Genomic DNA, 19267 nt, shown 5'->3' on the forward strand with positions numbered 1-19267 from the left:
GTTTCACAGAATACACTGTATACAGCGAATTGATTGTGTATGTTGTGGGTGAAAATACTTCCAGGAGGGAGTGTGTGTACCTAATGCAGAGTATATGAGAATAAAAGGGGAATTGAGAGGAAGTTTGAGACCTGTAGCAGCAACCGAGTCAACATTGATTGTTTAACTACATTTTTGACGAGCAGGAACTTGAAAAAGCTAGTCTTGCATTGGCCGGGAATCGAACCCGGGCCTCCCGCGTGGCAGGCGAGAATTCTACCACTGAACCACCAATGCAACTCACACTATAGACTTTCTCTCTAATTCTCAATTACTTTCACTTCATAGTTGCTCTCAGATTTCTCTTCTGTTGTAACGCAGCATCCACCAAAGACAGACAGTCTCCACCTGACATGCTGCGTAAAGCAAAATACAGACGTAAAAATCACTGTACAAAGGGAATTTTCTTGAGAATGTTGTTGCAAATTATCCAGAATTCTGCAGCCCGTGTCCTCTCCCGCACCAGGAACCTCGACCCTATCACCCCCAACCTCTTCCGACACCACTGGCTTCCCATCACACAGAGGATACAGTTGTAAAAAGCCAGTCTGCATTGGCCGGGAATCGAACCCGGGCCTCCCGCGTGGCAGGCGAGAATTCTACCACTGAACCACCAATGCAACTCACGTTCTAAACTTTCTTCCTACTTCTGAATAACTTTCAGTTCACAGTGACATTGCACTCAGGTATCTGTGCATCCATGAAATGAGACCACAAGTTATAACAGATCATATTATCAGGTGATCTCAGTCATTCCTGATATCCCTTTAGATGTCTACAGTGCTGTATTTTCAAATTCACTCATTTATCCTTCAAACAACACCTCTCAAGTACTTTATTAGAAAATCATAGTTAGACTTCCTCTTGTGGTCCAGTGGATAAATGCACCATCGTTCTTCTTAAAACAGCAAAGAGAAGCTGAGTTGTAGGTTCAAATCCTGGACTTTCGAAACAACAACAAAATGACATTTATGGAGCGCCTTTCACGTCGGTAAGACATTACAAGGTGCACATATATTTACAATTCTGAGCAGACGTTTGCCAAATTATTAGACAGGTTTGTCACCCTTCCAGGCAGCTTGTAGCGTAGTGCTTAGAGCACTTGTCTTGCAAGTGATAGGACCAGGGTTTGAATCCGGTGGAGGGCAAGTTTCCTTACTCCATACGCCACTGTTTATTTAGCAGTAAGTAGAAACCTGGTCATTAATTGATTGGCGGATTGCTTTTCCCTTAAGGGAATCTCATCACTTTCCCGTTTTATTTCCCTTGAAATAAATTTGATCACTCAATCCACGACAGTTTGTGGGACACTGCTGTGCGCAATTGCCTGACTTGTTTCACCCACAGAATATAAGTTCAATTCCTGGACTCACACAGGTATATTTGCAATTCTGAGCAGAGGTTTACCAAATTATTAGACAGGTTTGTCACCTTCCAGGCAGCTTGTAGCATAGTGGTTAGAGCACTTGCCTCACAAGTGATGGGACCAGGGTTCAAGTTTCCTTACTCCACTCTGGTTATCTCGCAGTAAGTAGGAACCCGGTTATTAATTGATTGACTGAATGCTTTTCCGTGGGTTATAATCCTTTAACATAAATTTGGTCATTCAATCCATGACTGTTTGTGGGACACTGTTTGCACAATAGGCTGCTGCGTTTCACCCACAGATTATACAGTCAATTCACTTTACAGTATATTCTGTGAAGCGCTCTGAGACGTCTCGCAGACCTGATAAGGTGCTATATCAAATGCAAGGATTATTATAATATTACTATTATATATTATTATTACACAACACACTTGCTATTCAATAAAACTCTAAAAATAATTCTTCCGTTTGATATATTGAAGGAGTAAACCAAAGAGAAAGAGAAATACTGATATCTGAGCATGACAGACATGGAAATCAATAATAATAATAATTGTTGCATTTGATATAGCGCCTTATCACATCTTCATTTTATAGACATGCAATTCATGTTATAGACGTTCTCTCTACTTCTTAATTACTTTCACTTCATTGTGACATTGCACTCAAATTTCTGTCCTAGCCAATTATAACATGGCAGATGGAATAAAAATAATGAGGCTGCTTTATCATGCTATGTTCATCTCACCCTTCCCTCTTACCCCTTACCCGCTGCCCAACCCTGTGCCTCTGTACAGCACTTTAAGATACTATCGTGCATGAAGAGTCAATGCACTGTATAAATTGCTCTTGTTGTTAACAGTTAGTGTAGATCGCTTGATAGTCAGCAGCCCATGTCACTGTGCTTTGCCTGTGTGCATTAAAAATCTGAGCTTGAGCTTTTATTCATTCCACACTCAATGCTCAATGCAACACTGAAAGAAAAACAGAAGTCGTGGGGGACACTCAGCAGGTCAGGCAGCATCTATGGAGAAAGGAAAGTGAGTTAAGGTTTAGAGTCCACGACTATTCCAGATTTTGCTAAGTGTTGCTGGGCACTTCGGATCCTCCATTTGGTTGCATGAGCCCAAAATACTTTTTGTAACTACACACCTCTGGTAATTTATAGAACGACCTCACTGCGTATAACACTGATGGACTAGTGGATAAAAGCATTGTACTCTACAGGTGCTACATGCTTAGACTTGCAGGTTCAAATCCCTCTCTGTGCTGAGTTAGCAGTAGTAAATGATAGAGGTGGGAAAATTAATTAAACTTGTCCCACCGGTTAGTTGTGCTTTCCTGAGGTGTGGACTGGAAAATGCACAGAGTTATTTTTTATAAAATCTGCTCAATATTGTATGATCGCAGATAGCCACCTGTTTACAAACAATAAACAGATTTTAGTAACACAATAAAGCTTTAGCTTTCAGCCCATGGATTTACTGTGAAGTGTAATGTCTGCAGGTTTGTAGGCAAATGCAGCAGCCAATTTGCACACAGCAATATCTCACAGACAGCCATGAATTGAATGACCAATTTTATCTGGGAAATTATTAGTTTGGACATCAGGAGAAACTCCCCTCTCCTTTTTGAATATCAATGTCTCATGAGGTTGCAAAAGGGGTTGAGAGTCAGAGACAGAATATTTTATTGTGATATTATGAATAAAGTAGATGCTGTTATCCCTACAAGCCAAAGTCCTAATCGATAGAATGGTCCTGCCTGGACAAGCAGGGGGAAAGCCAGCCCTCTCAACGGAAAGCTATGTGGTTTAGCTGGTTAAACTCCCAATACACCTTCTGGGGTCCTCAAGCCTTGTCTCTTGCCAACCTGCATCTAATTTTCTACGGGATTAGGTAAGCAGGGTGCAGTCCTCCAGGGAGATTGTACGCATTCTATTCCAGACTCGGTGAAATTTCCATGCATACATGGCACACATATGTGGAACTTTAAGTCTGGTTAAGATTACTCAAGCAAGATGATCGGTTTCTGCTTGTGTCAGACACCTGCCTAACCAAGCAAGAAGTAAATGAAAGCAGAAAAAAAGCCTCATAGTTAAGAGTCACTGTGTAAAGCTACTGTGAGTACTTCCAGGAGGGAAGGTGCGCAGAGTTTGAGAATAAAAGGGGGAAGCAAGCAGAAGTGTGACAACTGCAGCTAAGGCAGAATGAACTGAATTAAGTTTCTAATAATAATCCTTGCTCTTTTTTCCACACAACAGGGGCTCGGTTTAACATCTCTTTTGAAGGCACCACTGACAATTCAACACTTCCCCAGCACTGCATTGGAGTGTCAGCCCAGACTGTGAACTCAAAGTCCTGAATGTTAGAGTTTTAATTAAAATTTAAGAAATTTTTTTGCATTGGCCGGGAATCGAACCCGGGCCTCCCGCGTGGCAGGCGAGAATTCTACCACTGAACCACCAATGCAACTCACACGGAGCCAGTGTGGGACTGGAAGCCACAATCTTACCAAGTAAAGTGGAAAGAAACTGATCCATATGTTTAGCTGCTATGATTGATTCCAGAAGGGATTGCAAGCACATAATGCACAACCCATGAGTGGATAAAAGAGAAAAATGAATGGATGTTTATCAACTGCGACACTTAAACCTGCAAAGCTAAGTTAGGAGGAGAGACAACAAAACACCTTTGTATTGGCCAGGAATCATATCAAGATCTCCCACCTGGCAGGTGAGAATTCTACCACTGAACCACCAATGCAACTCACATCAAAATGCTTCTCTCTACTTCTCAAATAATCTACTTTCACTCCACATTGGTATTGCATTCTATTAGTCACATCCTTTTCCATTTACTCCACACTCCCAGCTCATTGAATCATTAAACTTTCCAAGAAAGCGCAAAAGTTTGCTCTTGGGATTAAAAAGCCGCCGTATAGCAGGAGTCAGATATTCCAAATTGTGTTGGCAGCTGCTGGTTATTTCTTTTATTTCTTCGGTTGCACTTGTGGAAAATTATTGAGTCATTTATCTTTGGAGCTGCACCACTTTAGTTTCCTTGCAATTGTAGAGTTACCAGAAGATGTTTGTAGATGTGGTTTCTTCTCCCCTCTCTACTTATCTGTCATAGCTGTCATTTCCTCTGCTGAAAATAGTGACTCACACTCTTGCCTTCAATATGGGGCTTTGGTGGAGAAGAAGCTAAAAAATAAATTCCTGTCTAATGTCCTAACTCCTTGTGAGTGCACTAGTCAAGAGTACAGAGCAATTACACAATTGATGCAGATCGGACTTAGCCTCCCAAGTTATTTATTAAGGGCTGCCACTGACTGACTGATTACTAGTACCTACACAAGAGGGCATTCTTGAATGGAAGCCCATGTGAGCTATTTCATTAAGAAGGTGTAACAGTAAGGACTATTTGTTCAATTTCTGCCCTTTTGTCTTTACAGTAAACCTCACATAAGTTGTATAAGTTGGAATCATACTTTTAATATGACTTATGAAAAGTTATGTCAAACTTGCATTAAATATAAACTCTTGAATGGGACTTGGGCAGATGTACGACTTAGGCAATTATATGATTTCAATTAAATGTTAAATGCAAGGATTATTATTATTATTATTTATACAGATCAGACTTATGGGAGTTTTACTGTATAAGACAAATCTAGAGGACAGAAAAATCACTCAGATCCCAAAGACCGGTGTAACATACACAATACAACAATTCTGGCAAATTGGGTCAATTTGCTTCACGCTTATATTAATAATAATCATAATTATTATGGCCTTTGATATAATGCTTTTCACGTCATCAAGACATTTCAAATTGCTTCACAGGAATTACAGGTAACGTGTAGTGATTGTATCTTTAGTAGGCAATATGGGAAGTGTTTCAAAATAATTATGATAGTATTAATCCTTGCATTTAATATAACACCTTTATCAATAATAATGCCATCTAAAATAGACAGCAACACAAGCAACGCAATGAAGCTCATTCGTGCACTATGGTTACCCCAAATGTTTTTAATCACTTGAGTATCATTGCTTCAACCAGCAATAATGGCAAAACTAGGTTGTAAGTAAGTTAGACTATATTTATCTGAGGGACTTCAGTAAAGCTCCTATCAGCATGTCCATGTTCAATGAGTAAGAGGGAAATGGTTACTGCCTTACTAGGACCTATTCTGCCAGAATTATTCGGTCTATTAGATCACTAAGTCAGACAGTTCACAATAAAGTCTGGGGTGTCTTAAAGGGTCTAGTTTTGGATGGACCATTTGAAATTTATAATTGTTTTTCCTTTCTTAATGACTTTCAAATAGTTCCAGCATGTCTCCCATTTTCTTCTTGTCTCAACTTAGTAACAACAATAATAATAATAATAATCATAATGCTTATAAATTTATGTAGCACCTTATCACATCATTGGAATTTCAATGAGGAAAAGTATTTGATGTCTTGAAAGATGAGCTTTATCTATCGGTTGCATTGGTGGTTCAGTGGTAGAATTCTCGCCTGCCACGCGGGAGGCCCGGGTTCGATTCCCGGCCAATGCAAGGCAATTTTTAGACGACTTATGGACTTGAGTGTTGCGATGCTCACACATCTGGGTTGAGCTCTGGTCTGAGATTGTAGTATGGCATCTTTCTACTTTGTACCAGTAACAACATGTGGTACAATGTTCATTCTGCAAAATGTACAGTACTCCCGGATGTTCTCTAAAACACCTTTACAAACAAATAAATACACTAAACTTTACAGCAATATCCTTTGAAGCACTTAGAGATATCTCAATTATATGAAGTGCAATATAAAATTATAAGCATGATAATTATTGTTACACAATGTCTCGACAACTATTGGAAAGTGATTAAGAAAGGAGGATCAAAAGAGTAAATACAAAATTAAGAACAAGCTATAAAGAAAACCAAAAAGAGAAAAACAATGTATCAAATGAATAATAACTCAGGATGTTGCTCAGAGGCTGAGAAGACAGAATCAGTATTAGGCCATTTTACGGGAGATGGAGAATTAGGCAAGTGAAACCAGAAGAAAGCCCTGACGACTGCTGCTGGGATTGCTTCCAAAAGGGAGTGTGGGGACCTAACATACAGAATATAAGAGAAGTAAAAGCGAAAACAAGCAGCTGTGTGAGCATTGCAACATTCATATAAATCCATAACTCATAGAAAATTAGTCTTGCATTGGCCGGGAATCGAACCCAGGCCTCCTGCGTGGCAGGCGAGAATTCTACCACTGAACCACCAATGCACTGATGGAACATATTCATGTTTCAATACATCAAATACTTGTCCTCTTTTGTTTAGTTTATGGGTGTTTTCTACAACTTTAAATGCCTCAATCCATCCAACTACCTTCAGCAAAATGAAACTTTCAGCCAGTTCTGAATATGCATTTATATAGCATGATTCACATAAGGTCATGTCTCTTAACACTTCTGAATTCTTCAGAATCCTGCAAAAAAGGTTCTAAGCCTGATTAAAATCAGCCTAAAGTTTCATGATCAATTCAGAGTGTGCAAAATTTGGAATAATGTTGAATTTAGTTTTAACATCGAAACTTGTTTTCCATAGTTCTTAAAAGAGCTTACAGAAAAACAGTTGCAAAATTAAAGACTCTGCGTTAATAGAATAAATCTAGACCCGGATGAAATTTCTGTTTGTGCAGAGCTTTGCTAACCAGCTCTGAATATCATTTAAAGGTTTTACTCTTTGGCTCTCGTCAACGTCTAAAATCTTACGGCTCTCACCTCCTCCACCTACCCGACCTGCCCCTAAAACTCTCCGAACCCGTACACAACCTAGGCGTCAGGTTCGACCCCCAATTATCCTTCCTGCCCCACATCCGGTCCTTCATCAGCACCACTTTCTTCCACCTCTGACGCATCGCCTGTCTCCGCCAATACCTCTCCTCAAATGCCGCTGAAACCCTGGTCCATGCCTTTGTCACCTTTCGGCTGGACTATTCTAATGCCCTCCTTGCCGGTCTCCCCTCCACTACCATCCATAAAATCCAGATCATTCAAAACTCTGCCGCCCGCATTCTCACCCGCATGAAACTCCACTGCCCCCGTCCTTGCCAGACTGCTTTGGCTCCCTGTCCCAGAGAGGATCGATTTCAAGATCCTCACCCTTGTATTCAAGTCCCTGCACTCCTCTGCAACCCCCTACCTCTCTGACCTCCTCTCTCCTCAAAACAGTACCTGTTGCCTTTGTTCCTCCGGGTCTGGCCTCCTCCTTGTCTCCCGAGTCCTCCGCTCCACCCTCGGCGGCCGTGCCTTCAGCCACTATGCCCCGAAGGTCTGGAACTCCCTTCCTCACTCCCTTTGCCTCGCTCCCTCTCTTCCTATTTTCAGGTCTCCGCTGAAGACCTTTCTTTTCGACCGCGCCTTTGGTCAAATTCCCCCCCTCCCCTTGGCTCGGCCCCGGGATCCGTTACTGTGAAGTGCTCTGAGACACCGTCCGGCGTGGAGGGCGCTGTATAAATCCAAGTTGTTGTTGTTTTTAATGCTAATACAGGGACAAGAGTGAGGCCAGCTGTGTGATAACATGACCAAACCCAGGAGCTTGGTTCTCCAGTCTATTTTAATCTTTTCACCATGGTAATTATTTTGTTAGTTGGACATATTATTATCACACAGTTCATCAGTACCCTCATTTTAAGTAATCCGGTTACATTAGGTGCCAGCGATATGCTCTGCCCTGTGGATTACACAACAGATCAGAAATAGAGTAATGGAAAAAATGTCACATCATCACTGAAGTGCGAACCTGCTCCCATACTGACTGTTCCCAGAGGATTTTCCAAGTTTGAATAAAAGCAGTGCGGAGACAGCCCAGAAGGGCTGGATAATGGTACGATTTTAATGTTAGGAACTCTGGGATGAAATCTGAGGCATTTAATAATGTGTTTGATGTAATAAGTATTAAATGCATTCTGAAATTCTACACATTTTACCCATATATTTTGATTTTAAAACATTGTAGTGAATGTCATTCTCTTCATATTGATTTGGGGTGTGGAGGTAGGAGTCTGTAGAGATGAATAAATAATTGTCCTTGTTACTTTATAATTAGCAAAGCAAAACTTTCCTTAAACAGTGTTTAACTGTAACATCTTCGAAACAAGATAAAAAGGATCTAGGCACAATATTGATGTCTCAATCCGCAACTGTTTGTGGGACACTGCTATGCGTAATTGGCTGCCGCATTTCGCCCACAAAAATACACAGTCAATTCACTTTCCAGCATATTCTGTGAAGCGATTTGAGACGTCTCAACGACGTAATAACAACAAAATCAACAAAATTACATTTGTATGGCGCCTTTCACGTCAGGTGGACGTCCCAAGGCGCTGGACAATCAGAGTTTCGGACCCGAGCTGGGAGTCAGGATTGGGGAGGCTGGAGGGCAGCAGGGAAGGCAGGGTGATCAAAAGCACGGTCGAAGAGGACGGTCTTGAAATGGGTCTTGAAGGAGGCAAATAATAAAGCGCTATATCAAATGCAAGGATTATTATTATATTATTGCACCTCTTAGTTGCCACTCTTAATAAAGCGCTCCGGGGCACTGCTGCATGAAGGGCGCTAGATAAATGCAAGTTGTTGTTAACTAGAGAGCACTACACAGTATTTACTGTACTTTTATCCATGTTTCAGAATATCAGCAAGGATAAACAGTTTTAAATCCATATGAACTGCTTAAAGTCGATTTATCATCACATAAACTGCCAGAGGTACACTAAAAATGAAACATGACGACACTCAGAAGAAGCAGCTTTACTAAATCCATCTACAGTCAGACCTGCACCTGAGCCATTGGCAGCTGAAATAGACAGAAGGTTTAAATTAAAAAAAACTCTGTAATCTTAATCCACTCGAGTCGCCTTGTCTCATTTGAATTAGTGACATGGAGCAGTGAGGGCACTTGGAAGAGCTCTGAATATATGTCATACACTGTCTGCCTGTTAGCAGACGCAAACAGGAATATGAGGGAAATGTGGGAATGCCTGCCCAGTTGTTGGGTTGAGGTTCAGAGGCTGGAAGATGCCAAAAATGGCAAATAAATTATTTTCATCTGAATGTCAGTGAGAGGAGCTGGTTCCCCGGAGTTTAACAGATTTATCTTACGCTGGAGGTACTCGACAAAAGTCAGATTCAGATGCAGATCGTTGTTAAATAGGATACCAGGCACATTGTATACTGTTGCTCTCTGGAGATCTCTGAGCCTACTGCTGGTTTCTACTTGGATAGATACTGTCACTGCAAGGAGTCAGGTAAGAGTATCAAGGCTTCTATTTTGAAAGGTGCCAGTTTTCTGTCTTTGGTCCAGAGGAGTAAATAGATGTGGACTGGCTGAGCAGCAATTGATGCCAACAAGCTTTGAGTTGTGGCTGGACTTATTTCTGAAACAGATTAATGAATCACTCGAGACAGGCCAATAATATCACAGAGAAAAGGCTGTTAGGATACCAGCTTGACATCTCTCCTGCTCTTACTCCCTAAGACAGTTAGTCTCCTACGGTTCTTAAAGATAACTGTGGAAAATCACTTTTCATATTCAAATTTAATTTAAGAAATTTCCAAAATTCTGCATGATCTTAAATTCTTTCATATAATTAAACGTCTCAAAGCAAGCCCTTTACAGTAATGGAGTGGTGACTCAAGAAGGATGGAAGATTGGGACATGACTAAAAGCACAGTCAAAGGTTTAGACTTCTAGTGCCGTGTCAGGTGTACGGCAGGTGAAATTAACCAGTGACTTTTCCCGTGTGTTATTCAAAGGCTTGATGAGCTGAATGAGTTACGTTTTTTTCTTATCTCCAGCAACGTTGTTGTTTTCAAGCTGTTGCTGCATTTACATTGCAACTCTTATTATTAACTATTTATTATTATTTATTATTCATTATTATTATTATTCCTTTACAAATTCAAGGATTATTATTAACTAAGAGCATTAGCTTTGCATCTGCTATTTCCACTTTACTATTAACTGATGGTGGTGCAAAATTCATTCTGAAAATGCTAAATGGTCTCAGTCACTACATAATCACTGGTGTGATTTCTGTCTTTTCAGATGAACGGTATACTATTTGAAAAGAGAAGAGAGTTTCTCCTGGCCAATAATGTGGCCAATAATTCCCAAAATAAAATTAGTCACTCATTCCATGGCTGTTTGGGGACATTGCTGTCATCCACAATATTCACAGTTGAAACCAATTTACAGTATATCCTATGAAGCGCTTCACATCTCAAAAACGTGAAAAGTTCTACAACAAGTGCAAAGAATGCAAGGCTTATTACAGGCGAACTTATCGTAAAAGAGAATAGTAATGTTTTCACTCGAATCTAAGGCACAGTTATTTTCATTGAAAAGTCCTTTCAAGATCCAGGTGTGCCTTAGAATCAATTAAGTAATCCTTGCATTAGATATAGCACCCTATCACCTGGTTGAGAAGTCTCGAAGCGCTTCACAGGATATACAGTAAAGTGGATGTAAAGTGTAAAGCAGATTGACTGTGTATTTGTGGGTGAGAATTGTAAGAACAAATGTTTGCCCACAAACCCTTAAGACCTGCTAGTGCCTTGAATTTAGAGAACCTTAGATTCGAAGAAATACAGTAAGTACAAAGGCAAGAGAGAAAAGAGGGATACAAAAATAGTACAAATAAGGTGTAAAGAGGTTCTCCTATATGTATATGCCGGCAATTGTAAATTGTATATATAGTCAATTCAGATAAGGTGACATATACAATACAAAATTACATTTGTGTAGCGCCTTTCACGTCATGAGGACGTCCCAAGACGCTGGACAGTCAGGGATTTGGACTCTAGCGGGAGGGTGGGGGGGTTATTGGGATAAGGGAGGGTTTCATTTATATCAAAGGCAAGTACTATTATTTTGCATGCATACGTCTGTGTGTGTATGTGTGAGTGTATGTGTGGGGTATTGTTATCTGTCTGTGTATTTGTGAATCTGTGTACCCGAGTTGATCTGCATGTCTGTATGTCTCTATGTGGGTTTTTTTCTTAGTGGAGATGCCAATTATAATTCTACGTGTGCTACATTTAGCATATGGGGCTATTTAAATATAGTTTGAAAGAGAGCCAGGTTTCAAGTAGCTTGAGGCTGCTGATGCCTAGAATACTTTTCATTTACTTTGTGTTTTTTCTGTTTTCTGTGGCTGCTAGTTATGATGGTCAATATTTTATGAACTTAAAAATGAAATGAGTAAAATAAAATGAGTAATAAATTTATATCAGTGAGTTGTGACATATGATTTCTTCTGCCATAATGCCTTTCTCAATTGACTGAACAAATTTAAAACTAGTACCGCTTTTTATTGCATAATTAATGGCATATGAAGGTGTATGAAAGTGGTTAGCTCAAGGGCTATAAGCTCAACACACATTTTAGAGCCTATTGTATTTTATTTCACTGCATATTAGAGGATAATATGCCCTGTACATATTACATATAATTAATAGCAGCTTATCACCTCTGTGTATTACTACTAAATGGAAAACAAGTAACAACTTTACATCAACATAATTTCTGTCTTAATATCATCAAGCTTTGTGCTATTACCAGATTGACACAAGGGGTATATTTAGACCTTAGCTTTCACCAGTTAAACATGTGTTACTACAAGCTCATTAAATTAGCAAGAGTTGAACTGGTGAAATCTGAGCTCCAAAATATTCACTGTTGATAAAAGTGAGAATGGAAAAGATTCCATTCACAGCTCATAAACCATGTCTTGTTTTATCAACAACGACAAATTACATTTATATAGCGTCTTTCATGTCAGAAGGAAGTCCTAAAGCGAAGTGAATTTTTTTTCATTGTTTAAATGTGTCGCATCAATAGAACAAGAAATTTCAAGTGCTTTGAGATATCTTCCTGATATGAAAGGTATTATATGAATGTAAATTGTATTGTATGGTATGTGGTAGTGATCTGTCAAACTGATTGCATTGTAAAATATAGCACAATTATGTTTAATATTCCTCTATAATTTTCTTATAAGCTGTATGTCCTCAAAAAACCTTCCCTGGACCCATCCCTACTCTCCAGCTATCACTCCATCTCCAACTTACCTTTCCTCTCCAAGGCCCTGGAATGAGTTGTCATGTCCAAACTTCGCTCTTTCCTCTCCCGCCATTCCCTCTCTGAACTCCTCCAATTGGGTTTCCAAGCTGCCCACAGCACAGAAACAGTCCTGGTCAAAGTCACTAACAACATTCTGTCCATCTGTGAACAGGGTTCTCTCTGCCTCCTTGTCTTTCGTGACCTCCACTGGTTCCCCATCACTCAGAGGATACAGTTCAAGATCCTGATCCTAACTTTCAAAGCCCTCCACGCCTTGCTCCTCCTCCTAACCCTCCCAACCTGTCCACTCCCTTCGCTCAAAGGGCTCCGGCCTGCTTCTGTCCCCTGCCTTGCGTGCCCACCATTGGTAGATGGGCCTTCAGCTCTCTGCCCCCATTCTCTGGAACTGGTCTCTCTGCCTCAACCACCCCCCCCCCCCCCCCCCGCCCTGCCTCCTTCAAGAACCATATGAAGGCCCTCCTCTTCTACTGTGGTTTCAATCACCATCCTACCCCTACCCTCCCCGCTCTCCACCCTTCCTGATCCCAACAACCAGTTCGGGTGGGGATCCCTGACTGTCCATCGCCTTGGGACGTCCTCCTGATGTGAAAGGCGCCATACAAATGTAATTTGTTGTTGTTGTTGCCCGATGTCCAACCCTATTGCCTCTGTGCAGTACTCTAAGTTACTATCCTGCCTGAAGTCAGTGCACTATATAAATGCAAGTTGTTGTTGTTAACAGTCAGCATATATCTAATATATGTTTCTAAATGTTTCTAATATATATATTAGAAATCTTTCAATTGAGTTTTTATTCATCCCATCCTCAATGCAACACAGACTGCACTTAAATAACTTTAAATTATTTACTTAAAGTTCCTAAGCTTTAAAAAGAGCAGAAGTTAAATAACTTGCATTGGCCGGGAATCGAACCCGGGCCTCCGGCGTGGCAGGCGAGAATTCTACCACTGAACCACCAATGCAACTCATGGGTAATCTTTCTCTTTATTTGTTAATGACTTTGCTTTCTTGGGACATTGCAATCAGACAATTATCCAACCCTGTTATAACATGGCAGGTGGCATGCATAAAATGAGACCTTGGGTTATACCTAGAGCGGAGGGAGTAGACGAGGTTTATGTGGATAAGAGTTGTTATTAAATCAAGAGAGGGAGCCTATGCACCTAATACATAGGGTATGAGAAAATATTTGAGGACTGCAGAACTGAACTTCACCTCCCACACTAGCTCGATGCAAGTGTAAGAAGAGGAAAAATGCAATTGATGTAGCGCCTTATCAATCACCAAAACATCTCAAAGGGTTGTACTGTGAAATGATTTGACAGTATCTTTAAGGGAATAAAGCAAGACCAACATCCCAAAAACAGCAATTAAGTAAATTATCAATTTCCTTTTTTTGCAGGGATGGGGTGGTGGCGGGGGGAGTTGTTGGCCAGCATACTGGGAGAAACTCCTTTCTTTGTCGAAGAGATATTTGACATTGCTGTGCGCAGTTGGCTGCCGCGTTTCGCCCACAAAATACGCAGTCAATCCACTTTGCAGTATATCCTGTGAAGTACTTTGAGACATCTCAACAATGTGATAAGGCGCTATATCAAATGCAAGGATTGTTATTATTATTATTGAGAGATATTTAGGAACAAAATACTAAATGCAGTGTGTGATGTGATAGTTATCATTAGAACAATTATTGCACCTTTGCCCCCTTTTACTGTAAAGTGGCCATCAGTTCCTTGGAATGTATATTTCGACCTTGTTACTGTTTTGCATGTGGTTAGATTTTATATCCATAGGATTTCAGATGCAAGCATCACAGATTATTTACAGATAACCCCCCACATGTTTTCTTGAATGAATGAAGCAAACTCAGGATAACTGTCATGATCCATAATAAGGTAAATCTCAAGGATCCTCTGAATTAAATCCCCCACCTGTTTTATAGAGACTACGGACAGGAATATATCCCCATGGTTTGATGTTAACTGTTAACTACTCCTTTCCACACACTACAATTGGCAAATGGTTCGTCCCAAACAGCCTCATAAAAGGAACGTTCTTGGGATTTGACAAAGAATCAACCTTTGATTTTTGCGAACACCATAGTTTTGTGATTTTGTTTTCGATTTTGTTAGCTGTGTGTTGTGTTTATTTTAGCTCTGCCCGTTTAGGGTGTGTATAAACATTGTGTTAGACTAATTGGGCCAAATGATTGTTTTACACTGTACATTACAATGCACTTGCTAAATTAACTTATACAGTATGTACATTTTTAATTCTGTTGTTGGTGAGGGATAATCAGCAGCCAGTACATGCGAGTTTCTTTAAAATCCTTGACGTATGATGACGTGCAACCAAGAGGATTAAGAGTTGTGATATCACTAAGTGCAAGTTTATCCAAAATTAGTCTGCAGCTAATCACTAGGGAATTCTACAACCAGGGGGATAATGTACCAGACCAACAGATGGCTGGTCAAGTAATACAAGTTGTAAAATATTCATGAGATTGGTAATCAGGAGAGCTAACATAGAAAGATTTACACAGCCAATAGACTTCTGACTCATCGTTCTTTCCTGCTGTTACGTTTTGTTTCTCAGGATGCTGTTAACTTTTTCCTTACTGTCAATGTAAAACAGGAATTTGTTTAAAATGTAGAGTAGAAAGACACTCTCTGTTACCTTGCCAAAGTGTCCAGTATTCATGTGTGAACCTTGACAGTGACGGTTTCATACTGATTGTTTTAAAATGTTCTATTGTCCAGAATTTTTGTAAATTCTTATATTTGTCTTCATTTGGGTGTTGGGTTTTTTGCATTAAAAGGAATATAAGAATTATTCATAATTTTTGACGATCCGTGAAAGTCCAGGTGGAATTTTGGGCCTTTGAAACATATCAGTCATGTATCTTCTGACTCTCTGAAGAATACTTGCTGTGTGGAAACGGTTGTCGTATTTGCCTATAAAAAATGATCACTACACTTGGATGACAATTACTGTAAAATGCACTGAGATTCTAGATGCTTTCAAAATGCAAGTTCTTCCTTTATGTGGTAAGTAGCTGGTTGCTAGTTTGTTCGCTTCTCAGCCTTTTGGCTAAGATCAAGTGAGTACATGTTTTCATCAGTTACTCCTTGGGCTGTGCAGTTCCTGGCAGTCAGCTCTGCCTTTGAGGTCTCCTATCAGTGTAGCCATTCAGGTGTGCTGAGCTTGCCCATGATTTATTGGTGGGAGGCAGTCACTTTTTTAATTCTGTTTTTTGCTGGCAGCTGGTACATGTGCGAGTGCGCTCATCATTTGAGGCAATGAAGCCACAATTGTTCTGAGCCTCCCCCATGATTCTCACACTTATTACACTAATAGAAATTTACAATTCAAATTTAGAAAATTTGAGCCGGCAGAAGTACAACATTGAGATGACCTAATGTAATTGAAAACTAGCATGCCAGCAGAGAGGTGGGTGATAAGTTCAATTTGTTTCTTTATACCATTGAGTGTCTGATTTTACATGGAGGGTAGCTGCTGCTGGGCGCAGGAAGTTTGGTTGAGAAGGGATTGCATTGGGGTCGATTTGAGGAATTTGATCCACCCTCACAAGGAGCAGAGGAGAGACTGCAATATGGATCTACCTTGAGCCCTTGGCCACCAGGTTGAGGCCGGGTTTGTCTGGGTCAGAGAGGCAATCCAGTCACCTCACTTGCTCGAGTGGTCATGAGAAATGAATCAAGTCCACATCTTCTTTGATGATTAGGGACCCAGCTTTGGGTGGGGATGCTGGTTACCTAGGGGTCAAGCTAAATTTCCGTTTGACGAATGAGATACAGGTTAATTTGGCTCAGTGCCAGTGGGGACAACCTTGCTCACCAAAAAAAAGAAGGCAGCTGCTAGTCTGTTCCAATACTTTCAGTTTTAACCTTTGATAAATAAACATTTTTCTCCAGACAGAGTGTGTGAAGAAGAAAAGGATCTGGGAGACCAAGAAATCATGGGATGTGGCAACTCCAGAGCTAAACATTATCCAGCGAAGAGAAAAGAGAAAGGTAAGTCTGTTATGCTGTGTAAATCACTTCAGTCTTACGGTGCTTCGTGCTTACGGTCACCTCCTCCCTCCCCGCAGCTCTGGCTCAGGCTCCGCCACTGTTCTGCACACTGAGACAAAACACTAACCCATGTGAAAGGCTGCTATATAAATGCAACTTGTTGTTGACGTTGTTATGGATGCCAGCCAGCTAGCCTGCTCATTGGCAAGACTTGGAAGGGCAGACCAGTCACAGGGGCAGGTACTTTTCCCACTCAGCTCCTGTTAACCCTAACTGCATAAGTAGTGGGAAAGTTTGCCGATAGTGATATTTATGGCAAGTCTATGCCATAGACTCCAGCAGTTACAGCAGCACACACTCTGGGCTCCCCAAGCCTTGCTCTTGCCAACCTGTACATAATACTTTCTGGAATTGGGTAAGCAGGATGTATCCTTCCAGGGAGAGAGTGCGCATTCCATTCCAACAAATATCGCTGGAATTTCCATGTATAGGTGGGATATATGAATTCTCTGTTTGGTTTGGATACTCTTAATCCATCATGGTGATGGATTTCCCCATGTGTCAGACACCTAGCTGATCAAAAAAAAATTATCGCTTACATTTTCCTCACGTCACTTCGACCTTTTGGTCAATATTTACAAATATTGTAAAAATAATTACAAAAGCTTATCACTAACTAATTTATTATTTATGTTCGGATTTTTTGGAATAAAATTGTATTCATTTATTCAGTTGGATCTTCCCAGATTTTAGTCATCCACACTGTCTCTGTAAAGTGCTCTGAAACTTTATGCTAGATGGAAGGTGAAAGCACAATTGTTGTTATTGTTTCCACCTTTGGTAAAATTAGACCATAAAAAATACCAAAGTCTAGTTCATTTTCACTGAGTTGCTCAACTTCACTAGCAAGAGTAGCTGAATACTTACCATTTTTAAATGCTATTAATTTGACTTTCCTTTTTAACTTGCAATGCGAATTGCTCCATATAACCCCTGCCATTCAGTGGACAATGCTACAATTGTACTTCCCTTTGATTCTCCTCCAGCACAGTCCCAGAACATGTATGTTTCATTTCAATCTAATCTTTTCTTTCATGTTCTATTACAGCAGAATCCTTGACTCCCGCAGGTGGGTAGTGATATTAACGCTCGCTCGAATTTTTGCTTTAAGATGTCAGTCTAAATAGATAACATTTTAGAAGATTTACTTTTGTGCAAATATCATAGCAAATAAGATCATAGAAAATAAGATCATAGCAAAAGTAGCTATTTGTTTTTCGATACTGCCTTTTACAGTGTCAACTATTAAAATAGGTGGTTTCCAAGTGAAGCATCTTTCACTTGGAAGTGAAGTGTAACGGTAGGGTGAAAGAATGCAACATTTCATAACAGATTGATGAATTTTCACACAGTATAACACCAAGTATAACTTCCAGCCTCAGTGTTAAATTGCTGAAAATGACAAACTCTACATGTACTAATCCCCTGTTAGAACCTGTTACAAGCAGCTATACTCAACTCATTCCAAGGATATAGTGGAGACAGGGTGATTTCTAGCTATGGTTCTGAGTAAGCAGATCATTGCCACGTTAACTGTGTCTTGTAGTTTTAATTAAGAACAGTAATATACTTTGGTACGTATTTCATTTATGGAAGTATAAGTGATAAAAGAGCTTGGTTATGGACTCCCAGCTGCAAAAAAAGGGGGGAAATGATAGATTTGACACATTCATTCATTTATTACCGGGAATTAATTCATACATTTGATCAGGTGACTTGTGACAATACTGTAAATTAAACACTTTATAGAATACATTATTAAAATATTTTTTGTAACATTTCTTTCTGACAGATAGCATTTGCCATCCTAAACCTTCCAAATACGATTACTAAATGATATAACCGTTGAAATCACTGAATATATTTCTTGTCGTTGGTATCATGCTCTCTTGAGCAGCCAAAGCTGTTATTATAAACTGTATAAATTATAAACTGTATTTTTTCTATTTATTGCACATCTCCTGGAAAATCAATACACAGCTAGCACAGGTAAGAAACAATGGGAACCGGATCACTGATTCTTTATCTATGGTTACATGGAGAAATGTCCCACGTTGGTCTAGGCTGACAAAGGAGCATTGACTCATAGGAGGTGCTGTCCTTCGAATAAGAAACTAGGTCCTGTTTGGTGTAGAGGCCAATAATACCCCAGATAAAATTGGTCATTAACCTTATAGCTGTTCGTAGGACATTGCTGTGTGTAAAGTTGGATGCTGTTCACCCAAAAATACATAGTCACTACACTTTACTGTGAAGCACTTTGAGACATTTTGATGATGACATTAAGTGCTATATTAAATACAAGCATTATTATTGTTATGAAGTTTGGATTTACTGATCTACATTGAGTTCAACTTCCAGGAATACCAGCACAATAGCTACACTGTAGATTTTAGTCCCTGAAGTACTCTAACCCCAATTCAGGGTTTGGTGCAGTCAGGTTCTCTGTGAAATTCTTGTGCCATCTCTTGAGCTTCCTTGCGAGAGACTCTGGTTAAAAATAGCAATGTCTTGTGGGGTTTATACAGGAAATAAACAGCAAGCTGGTATCCAAATGATTTGATTGTGTTTGTGCCTTCATTGTGTAATGCAAATTTTTCAGAGTAGTTTTATATAAAAT

The 19267-nt window shown here is 40.0% G+C and overlaps 1 protein-coding gene and 6 non-coding genes across 7 annotated transcripts in view; 2 read left to right on the top strand and 5 right to left on the bottom strand.

Annotated features, from left to right (window-relative positions):
- LOC103180902 (serine/threonine-protein phosphatase with EF-hands 2) overlaps window positions 1-19267 on the top strand; it is a 51504-nt gene that overhangs the window by 18409 nt on the left and 13828 nt on the right. The window contains exon 3 of the mRNA XM_042341231.1: window positions 16489-16587. Within this exon, the coding sequence (XP_042197165.1) occupies window positions 16489-16587 (99 nt within the window). The remainder of the gene's footprint in view (window positions 1-16488; window positions 16588-19267) is intronic.
- Window positions 206-276, bottom strand: trnag-gcc. The gene has a single exon. It is a non-coding gene; the product is annotated as a tRNA-Gly (tRNA).
- Window positions 589-659, bottom strand: trnag-gcc. Its single transcript has one exon. It is a non-coding gene; the product is annotated as a tRNA-Gly (tRNA).
- Window positions 3809-3879, bottom strand: trnag-gcc. Its single transcript has one exon. It is a non-coding gene; the product is annotated as a tRNA-Gly (tRNA).
- On the top strand, window positions 5907-5977 carry trnag-gcc. The gene has a single exon. It is a non-coding gene; the product is annotated as a tRNA-Gly (tRNA).
- Window positions 6622-6692, bottom strand: trnag-gcc. Its single transcript has one exon. It is a non-coding gene; the product is annotated as a tRNA-Gly (tRNA).
- On the bottom strand, window positions 13445-13515 carry trnag-gcc. Its single transcript has one exon. It is a non-coding gene; the product is annotated as a tRNA-Gly (tRNA).

This window comes from Callorhinchus milii, unplaced genomic scaffold, assembly GCF_018977255.1.
Source record: "Callorhinchus milii isolate IMCB2004 unplaced genomic scaffold, IMCB_Cmil_1.0 Scaffold1, whole genome shotgun sequence".
Classification (NCBI taxonomy): domain Eukaryota; kingdom Metazoa; phylum Chordata; class Chondrichthyes; order Chimaeriformes; family Callorhinchidae; genus Callorhinchus; species Callorhinchus milii.